The sequence below is a fragment of the Sinocyclocheilus anshuiensis genome, unplaced genomic scaffold, assembly GCF_001515605.1.
Source record: "Sinocyclocheilus anshuiensis isolate Anshui unplaced genomic scaffold, SAMN03320099.WGS_v1.1 scaffold2749, whole genome shotgun sequence".
In the NCBI taxonomy this organism is placed as follows: domain Eukaryota; kingdom Metazoa; phylum Chordata; class Actinopteri; order Cypriniformes; family Cyprinidae; genus Sinocyclocheilus; species Sinocyclocheilus anshuiensis.
Window position 1 is genome coordinate 274462 of NW_015554047.1, and position 10612 is coordinate 285073.

Genomic DNA, 10612 nt, shown 5'->3' on the forward strand with positions numbered 1-10612 from the left:
ACACACACACACACTCACAGACACACTCACAGACTCACACTCACAGACAGACACTCACACACAGACTCACACAGACACACTCACACACAGACTCACACAGACACACTCACACTCAGACACAGACACAGACAGACACACACTCACACAGACACACACTCACAGACTCACTCACAGACTCACACTCACACACAGACTCACAGACACACACACACACACTCACACACTCACACACACACACACACACACACACACTCACAGACACACACACACACAGACACACACTCACACACACACACAGACACACACACACTCACACACACTCACACACACAGACACAGACACAGACACACACACAGAGAGAGAAAGAGAGACGTGAGGCTCATCCTCAGCACACACACTCACTCACTCACTCACACACACTCACACACACACACACACACACACACACACACACACACACACACACACCTTGTTCCCGGCTCGGCCGGTGCGTCCGGCGCGGTGCACATAGTCCTCGTAGTGGTTGGGACAGCTGTAGTTGATCACCAGGATCAGCTGCTTGACATCCAGGCCTCGCGCCGCCACAGAGGTGGCCACCAGCAGACGACACGCACCGTTCTTGAAGTCGTTGATGATGCTGTCCCTGTCGTACTGATCGATGCCTGCGCACACAGATCACACCACACACATCAGCACCGCTGCCCTGATCTACAGCCAGCTCCAAGCGCATTACTCCAGTGAAGGGTTAATGCTTTAACTCACAGCTAGGGCTGGCCGATGTGGCAGACAATTAAAATCTTGATTTTTTCAGAACATTTGACCGATTCTCGATTCTATACGATTTTTAACTAGTCAACTTGAAAATACAACATGATTCAAGTAACATGTTCTACATTAACCCTCTAGTTAAAGAAAACTCTATTCCAAGTGCAGCAACTTGTCTTACACATATTATACGTTCAGAAATAATAGAGGAAAATGATTTAAAAAAACTCAAAAGGTCAAGGTAATTCAAATTCAAAATGACTGAAGGCATAACACCAGTAGACTATTATTAGCTATAAATGTTCTGTAAAAACAACAGCAGCTTTCAGTCTGACACCATGATGCAAACATGAAAACATTTCCTCAAAAAAAGTAATTTCTTTTCGACTGAATAAAGACATGAACATCTTGGAGGAGAGCTGCCTGCTTACATGCAATTAACTTAACGTTTACATATTATAAAATAAAGATTGCTGCTTTATCAAATCGTGTTTCATTCGATTCTTAGCATTTAGACTCAATCCCTGGCCAGTACAAATGGTTTGTGTATCAGAGGACAGAGATGCTGACCTCCGTGAAGAGACATGCAGGGGTACGAGGCCTTCATCAGGTCTTTGAGGAGGCCGTCGGCGTGCTCCTGCTTGTCCACGAAGATGATGACGGAGCCCTTCTCCTGATAGTGACCCAGAATCTCCAGCAGCTTCAGGAACTTCTTCTCCTCCGCGATCACAATCTGTGCAAGCAGTGGAAAACACAGCCTGAGCTGCAGACCACTTCATATCTAGAGGATTCGCACGAGCACGCGTTTAAATGTAATATACACTACCGCTCATAAGTCTGGAAGAAGGGAGATATTTTACAGCATATTAGCATGATTTCTGAAGATCATGTGACACTGAAGACTGCAGTAATGATTCAGCTTTGATCACAGAAATAAATTACAGTTTAACAGAGATTCACAGAAAACAGCTGTTTTACATTCTAATAATATTTCACTATTTTACTGTATTTTTGATCAAATAAATGCAGCCTCGGTGAGCAGAAGAGACTCTTTCAGAAACATGAGCAAATCTTAATTACTCCAAACTCCTCCAGTGTGTGTGGGCCATTCTACAGAACTGGTGCTGACCCACGACCGAAAACACATTTAAAAAGCATTTCAGAATTAAAATCTTAGATGTTTGCCAAGCTCCTTCTATTGTCTATTGAAACCCACAATAATATTTAAAATATCAGTAAGCTTAACACATACAAAATCATAATTTATTGGGAATTTTCAACTGGGAGCTGGCTTGCCCGAAACTTAACCCCTAAATTTCAACTTCTAAAAACAATATTGAATTTTTTTTGTATTTTATTCCATTGTTGATTTTAAAAATATATTTTTGAAATTAGATTATTTTTTATATATATAAAAAATGTGTATTTTGTCATCATTAAAGGGGTGGTTGACTTTGCTTTTTTCTAGGGTTGATTGTGTTTATGGGGTGCAATCTAACATGTGTTAATGCTTCGTTTAAAAAAAACAAAAACGTATTTTTCACATAATTTTCCTTTATTCTACATTGCTCTGTCCCTTGTCCTATAAACACTGATGATTTCCTGGTTTTATGAAGCCCCTCCCTCAGAAATACACGATGAGCTCTGATTGGTCAGCTGGCCCAGTGCGCTGTGATTGGCTAAACCGCCAGTGCAGTCCAGGAAAGGTCACGCCCCTCACCTCAGAATGCGGTTGTATTGTAAACAAACTATACTTTTGCGCAATGAAAAATTATTAATAGTCTTTTTTGTTCTGTTCTATCATATGCTGCTGCCTTCATTACTGTGCTATGCATTTAAAAGAAATGTTTTCATTTTATAGTATATATATATTTTATAGAATATATTTAGGCTACTTGTTTAAATGAAGTTGTCTATATTTAGCAGATTGTGTTTAACACACAAGAGTGATGATCAGGTCAACACAAAGTAGTATAGAAAATCTACATTGATTTAAAAATAAATAAAAACTGCGCTGGTATCGGATCGGTTCTGGAAAAAATGGCATCGTTGCATCCCTACATTGAGCTTTCAGTGTCGTAACCTCGCAGATATTGTTTATGCTCAAACAGCAACTCAAATAAATGCAGCCTCGGTGAGCAGAAGAGACTCTTTCAGAAACATGAGCAAATCTTAATTACTCCAAACTCCTCCAGTGTGTGTGGGCCATTCTACAGAACTGGTGCTGACCCACGACCGAAAACACATTTAAAAAGCATTTCAGAATTAAAATCTTAGATGTTTGCCAAGCTCCTTCTATTGTCTATTGAAACCCACAATAATATTTAAAATATCAGTAAGCTTAACACATACAAAATCATAATTTATTGGGAATTTTCAACTGGGAGCTGGCTTGCCCGAAACTTAACCCCTAAATTTCAACTTCTAAAAACAATATTGAATTTTTTTTGTATTTTATTCCATTGTTGATTTTAAAAATATATTTTTGAAATTAGATTATTTTTTATATATATAAAAAATGTGTATTTTGTCATCATTAAAGGGGTGGTTGACTTTGCTTTTTTCTAGGGTTGATTGTGTTTATGGGGTGCAATCTAACATGTGTTAATGCTTCGTTTAAAAAAAACAAAAACGTATTTTTCACATAATTTTCCTTTATTCTACATTGCTCTGTCCCTTGTCCTATAAACACTGATGATTTCCTGGTTTTATGAAGCCCCTCCCTCAGAAATACACGATGAGCTCTGATTGGTCAGCTGGCCCAGTGCGCTGTGATTGGCTAAACCGCCAGTGCAGTCCAGGAAAGGTCACGCCCCTCACCTCAGAATGCGGTTGTATTGTAAACAAACTATACTTTTGCGCAATGAAAAATTATTAATAGTCTTTTTTGTTCTGTTCTATCATATGCTGCTGCCTTCATTACTGTGCTATGCATTTAAAAGAAATGTTTTCATTTTATAGTATATATATATTTTATAGAATATATTTAGGCTACTTGTTTAAATGAAGTTGTCTATATTTAGCAGATTGTGTTTAACACACAAGAGTGATGATCAGGTCAACACAAAGTAGTATAGAAAATCTACATTGATTTAAAAATAAATAAAAACTGCGCTGGTATCGGATCGGTTCTGGAAAAAATGGCATCGTTGCATCCCTACATTGAGCTTTCAGTGTCGTAACCTCGCAGATATTGTTTATGCTCAAACAGCAACATTACACACTAACTAACGTTAAAAGAGTGAAATCACAATCAACCACCCCTTTAACAGCACGGCTTTCCAAAAACATTCCTATCACTTTGCTCTCACGGAAATGAGAAATGCAGCACACAACAGAACAATAAGTCATCTGTGTGTCCTCAAAGCAGAGTTTGCGCTCCAGCAGTGGTATAATCGCACACGTCTGCACTCACCACGTGCTGCTCCACGTCTGAGCACACCACGCTCCTGCCTCCCACCTGCACCTCGATGGGTTTGGACAGGATCCTGCGCGCCAGAGCCTCCATCGTGCGCGGGAACGTGGCCGAGAACATCACCGTCTGTCGGTCGGGCCGCACGTTATCCACGATACGCATCACCTGCAACAAACACACGCCGAGGAGTTCATCAGAGAGCCTCCACCAGACTGCTATAAAGCCGTGTGATCGTGACGTCAGCGCAAGGCACTGTGGGACTGCAGGACACGATGCTAGAGCAGGAGGCGGTTTCTGCGTTCCTTCATTCCAGTCGAGCGGGTCTTGCACGAGTGAAGCAGCTGCTAACTGTGTCACGGTGCTTTTCACACATATTCATTATTATAGAGCTGCTTTAGGAAGATGCTTGGAGTTTACATTCATGAGTACACACAAACACAAGCCAGAGATCACCATCACAGCATAAAGAATTGGCAATCTGAGGTTAAAATGCACAGAAAATGCTAACAGATTCTGATAGAAGAGATCTTATTTTTATATAGGTCTAAGATCAATGCGGCAGATAAAATGCAACCATTAAAACTTGATCCACACAAATATTTACGTTTAATGACTTTATTACTTTAACTTGAATTTATCAAAGCACTCAAATGTAGTTAAGAGATTTAAATATTTATACATATTTATTAAGTAAAATAAAATTGTTTTTATTTTACTTTTTAGATTAAAATAAATATGTGCCTGCAATCAAGTTTTAGTGAGAACTTGTGTGGCATTTCTGCAAATTTGTGTAGCATTATTGCAAAAGCAGGCACTTAGAAATACCTCAAAAAGCAACTGTTTTTTTAATGTATTTTATAATGTTTCAATATATATTTACAAAATATATATCAGAAATGTTGTGAGAGGAGCAGTTGGCCACTTCCAGAAAAATGTATGGATCTCTATGGGCCTCTGCTGGATATAGATGGTCATTACACTATTCTTTCAAAAACTGTGATTTCTACAAGTTTTTCTCTAACCAGCAGAGGGCAGAATTCTACACATAACGCAATATCCAGAAACAACTTAAAATTAATTTAGATCATCATTTAAGTGATACAATACTGGTGTAGTTGAGGAATTTTGTGGTAAACAGGAACAAAAGTACTTAATATCTCCCAAAACACAGCATTAATGTATAGATGAGAAGTAAACAAACAAAGCTATATTATTTGTATGATTAAAAATGTATATATATTTTTTTACAATTGGTCATATTGACCCCAAAGACCCTAAGTGTAAACAAGAAACGAGGACCTTATAAGGGTTAATATATATAAATATTCAAATATATTAAATATATATAGGGGAGAGCGGGGCACAAAGTAACACTTTTTGACTTTCTCAGTTTGTGTAAATCCACATGGGGTTCAGAATATAATTTTTATTTATCCACAGTAATTTTACACTTGTCTAGTACAAATATATCGCTTTGTTTCATAATTACAGTGTATACGTTTTTATTTATTTTCCCTCAAAAATGGAAGTGAAATGTGACAACATGCCCCGTAGGTGGGTACATTGTAACATCTGAGGGGCACGTTGTAACGACTGTATGACAGCTTAAAATGTTATCTGATCGAATGAAAAAAAAAATAAGACAAACTAAAATATTTTGTTAATAAAATAAAAAAAAAAATTTTCAAATAAAATATTGGCGTTTTTTAAGAATTAAAAATAATCTGATTTTTTAACGTAAACAGTGTAAAGTACATCTAATGTCCTAGAATAGCACATTGTAACGCAGTGTTACATCGTGCCTCATCTGCGCAACTGGAGTTTAAAACTGGTTAGTGTCTTCTGCTAGTAATCAAAGCATTAAAAACGATCTAAACTGATAAATAACAGATTGTAGATTAAAATAATAGCAGATTTGTCTCATTTTAAATGAATAAAAACTAAGATGAAAAATGTACTTAAGCCAGAATGTTCAGCGATATCGTCAAAAGATTTTTGAATTTTGGCGCATATTTTTTTCTGATATGGTAAATCATGCAAATTTTGGTATGTTAGCATGTGTGGAAATATTCAAACCACGTGTGTTACAACTAACCCCGCGTTACTTTGTGCCCCGCGCTCCCCTAAATATATATAGTTATATTGATAAATATTATTAGTTTTATTCTTAACGAGTGCAAGTAGTTCTCAAAAAGTATGAATGAAACTGCGATCAGTGTTGTCCTAAGTGAACTCATGTTTTTTCTCTGGTGATTTGTGTTTATTGTCGCCGTATGTTCCTGAGTGGATCCTAAAATATGGCTACCCAGAATGCAATGCGACAGTTGCCCATTCTCTATTGTCAATGCTGCTTCAGTCAGTCAAGACCAACTCCACTCTGCGTGAAAAACTGCTTGGTAACATATTTCAAATCAGCATTAAATGGGAAACTAACTGTCTCAGCCGTGTTCAAATAAAGCAATAAGCCCTGTGAAGTGCCCTGTGGAGTGCCTAAAACCCCCTTAGCTGTTATAAATCCACTGTAAACCACGGCTTCACGGGGCTTATTGCTTTTATAAAACGGTTATTCCATATACGTAGTAAGATTTCACAAAATAAAACAGAGCAAATAAAGTGTAATGATATTAATAAAAACAGTATTCTTCCACCAAACAATGTAGCTCCTCAGAAACAGTTGTGGTTGCAACAAAGTGGTTGCCGAGCAACAGACAAACGTAAACAAAGGTGTGTTACTTTGTAGAGTAATTTACAACAGCTTCGAACGCGGCTCAGCCAATCAGAGTCAAGCACCGGAACTGTTTTATAATAGTGCGTCGTGTGGCAGGAGAGAGACTGACCTGTGGTTCAAAGCCCATGTCGAACATCCGGTCGGCCTCGTCCATCACCACATACGTGGCTCTGCGCAGATTGGTCACGCGACCTGCGCAACACAACAGCAGCACGTTTAGCAGAGTGAATGCTGCAGACAGCAACGTTTACTAGCAGCTCAAAGCAAACGACAGGCAAACTACAGCCGGAGTCCTTCACGCAGAACTGCTTAACGTGCGTACCATCAGAGTAAAACTCACAAGAGCCACATCAAACATTAACTGAGCTGAAGCCGCCTGAAGTGTGACCTATGAAGGAAACATATTAGAGATTACCTCGCATGTGTGGAAACACACGGCACATCCGCTCCTGCTCTAGTTAGTGCGCTTAGTTTACCTGAACGCAAAACACTGAGAAATCCAGTCTCCAAATCTTACATTCACAACTGATGAACCGTATACCTGAAAACATCAGACTAGAGTGAATCTTGTATGAGTAACTTGTGTTATGAGCATAAAAAGCTGATAAACCTGGCAACTATTGCATGACACACGTAACACGAAAAAATAGGTATTCTGAGCGCATTTTTATATACATAAACAAAAAAGGCAGCCTTAATCTCAACTAAATTTCAGTGTTTGCACATTAAATTCAATGCATTTGTATTTTAACACATTTTAAGCAGTTTCACAGAGACGAGAAATAAAGGTGACTCTATACATTACGCTCCTTTTTAGTTTTGAAACTGATGCAATTGTGTGCCGAATTATATTTATATTGTTGTTTTAGAAAGATGCTTGAAGACATTTGCATTAACCAACACATGAATGGCATAGGTCATAAGGTAGCATTAAAAAAAAGTAATATTGCAAAAATGCACAGATTCTGATAGAGGGGATGCGGTTTCTAACAATATTATGGTGTATAGTAAAGACTAATTAAATGTGACCCTGGAGCACAAAACCAGTCATAAGGGTCAGTTTTTTGAAATTGAGGTTTATGCATAATTTGAATAAATAGCTTTCCATTGATGTATGGTTTGTTAGGATAGGACAATATTTGGCTGAGATGCAACTATTTGAAATTCTGGAATCTGAGGGTGCAAAAAAATCTAAATATTGAGAAAATCATCTTTAAAGTTGTCCAAATGAAGTTCTTAGCAATGCATATTACTAATCAAAAATTAAGTTTTGATATATTTACGGTAGGAAAGTTACAAAATATCTTCATAGAACATGATCTTTACTTAATATCCTAATGATTTTTGGTAACATTTTTTTTACAATTTTGACCCATACCCATTCCAGTGTAAGTGTGATTGTGTAAATTGTGACATTATGCCTTGATATTATAGTTTTTGTTAATATTTTGAATTAGATTTTATTTATATTTTTTGCTTTCATGTTAATTTTAGTTACAGTTTTAGTCATTCTGTTGTGTGCTTTTGTCTACATAGTTTTCTTTGAATTAATTGTAATTTCAATTTTAGTTATTTTAGTACATTAGGATAAACTAAACGAACATGTTAAATGTTGTAAATAAAACACATTTAATTTTTCTATATGTTATTTTATTTCCGTTAACATTCATTTCAACTAATGAAAATGTTTTGTATGGTTTCAGTGAGCTCTAATAACGCTGTTAACTGAAGCCGGATCACTGCTTTCCACAGAACGTGAAGCTGGAGCTGATGCATGCGTGTGATGATATCCAGCACAAACTCATGAGGCACGTACCGTTATTGGCACCGAGCATGTCGATCATGCGTCCCGGAGTGCACACGATGATCTCTGCGCCGCGCTTCAGCTCTGCGATCTGCAGACACACACTGGGTTAGAGCAGGTTCTGTGTGAGAGGTTATGAAGCGTGATGAAGCGGATCACACACACCTGCTCGCTGATGCCGGTGCCGCCGTACACACACACCACACGCAGACCCAGAGACTTGGAGAACTTCTTGCACTCTTTGGTGATCTGCAGCGCCAGCTCTCGCGTCGGCGTCATGATCACGGCTGACGGAGAGAAACACAGATATTACTCTGATACTTACTCTTAGCTGTTATAAATTCACTGTAAACCACGGCTTCACGGGGCTTACTGCTTTTATAAAACGGTTATTCCATATACGTAGTAAGGTTTCACAAAATAAAAGAGCAAATAAAGTGTAATGATATTAATAAAAACAGTATTCTTCCACCAAACAATGTAGCTCCTCAGAAACAGTTGTGGTTGCTACAAAGTGGTTGCCGAGCAACACACAAACGTAAACAAAGGTGTATGTTTGTAGAGTAATTTACAACAGCTTCGAATGCGGCTCAGCCAATCAGAATCAAGCACCGGAACTATCCGCTTTATAAAATTAGTTTTAGAAACTTTCCAGAATTTTTCAAATCATGCATAGGACTTTATACAGAATTGGTTCAAAGTAGTTGGAAACATCTTGAAAAAAATGTGTCTTTTTCCACAAATTTTGTATGCATGCAAATTGTATAATATCTAAGGTACACATTTCTATTAATTGTGCAGTTAATTCTCATATTCTATTTTCAGAAAGATTTGGAATATTTTTCCTCTCCTCAAATTTGTCACTACCGAAACACAGAAATATATAATTTAATAAGAAGGGTTATACTAGGCCTATTAAGATTTTGTTTACATCTACCTTGTAAATATATTTTTTTGCTATTTTACTAAAAGTTTTAGGGTTTTGGGTTCAGGACAGCTACCTTCCAATTGAAAGTACCCAATAAATTATATATAAATAAATTATTTTTTTATATTAAACGTACTGATATTTTAAATATTATTGTGGGCTTCAATAGATAATAGAAGTATCTTAGGAAATATCTAAGATATGAATTCCTAAATGCTGTTTAAATGTGTTTTTTTGGGTGTGGGACAGCAGTTTGCACCAGTTCTGTAGAATGGCCCACACACAGAACAGCTTCAATGCACCTGTCAAAATAACACAAGCAATCAACGTCAAAGGTCTGACAAAAATAAGTTTAACCTCTGATCTGCAAATGAGTGGAAAATGTGTTTAAAAACTTAATGTCAAAGAAATTTTAAAAAATAATCTTTTTTCGCAAAATCTGTCATTTTCTGCCGCTGTTTGGATGCAGCAAAACACCCACAGATGTAGAAAACATCAGGCTCATGTTTGCATTTTCTTCTGTCACTGGCCATATTTCTGACCTTAGAATCAGGATTAGGCATGAAATAATGCCATTCATGTGAAAATAGGCTGTGAATCGAACACAGACTCATAATTTGGCTCAGATTCAGATAGGAATCGTGTTTGAGGAGTTTTTCTGCTGGCGTACACGGTGCGATTTTTGCTGTCGTACGAGCTCGCAGGCGATTTTTTTCTCTCGGGAGAAAATCGCAGATGCTCGCATGGTCGCGGCTCGTACCGTGTGAGAAGAATTACGGGCCGATCCGAGACGTTACGAGCACCTCCCGTCCTCCCGATAATTTTCAAACATGTCAAAAAAAATCGGATGCTGTCGGTTTAAATTCGTGGCGTATGTGCGGCTGAACGAGACGATTTGGCGATCCATCTGAAGTTGACCAATCAGAAGATGACAAAAACCATATAGTCTATAATAATTTTAGTTTAATTATA

General features: G+C 37.7%; 1 protein-coding gene across 1 annotated transcript in view; it reads right to left on the minus strand.

Moving 5' to 3' along the window:
* LOC107668438 (probable ATP-dependent RNA helicase DDX46) overlaps nucleotides 1-10612 on the minus strand; it is a 27030-nt gene that overhangs the window by 4783 nt on the left and 11635 nt on the right. Inside the window, exons 12-14 of the mRNA XM_016460304.1 lie at nucleotides 4181-4345; nucleotides 1336-1498; nucleotides 469-662 (exon numbers count right to left, since the gene is read on the minus strand). Of these exons, the coding sequence (XP_016315790.1) occupies nucleotides 469-662; nucleotides 1336-1498; nucleotides 4181-4345 (522 nt within the window). The remainder of the gene's footprint in view (nucleotides 1-468; nucleotides 663-1335; nucleotides 1499-4180; nucleotides 4346-10612) is intronic.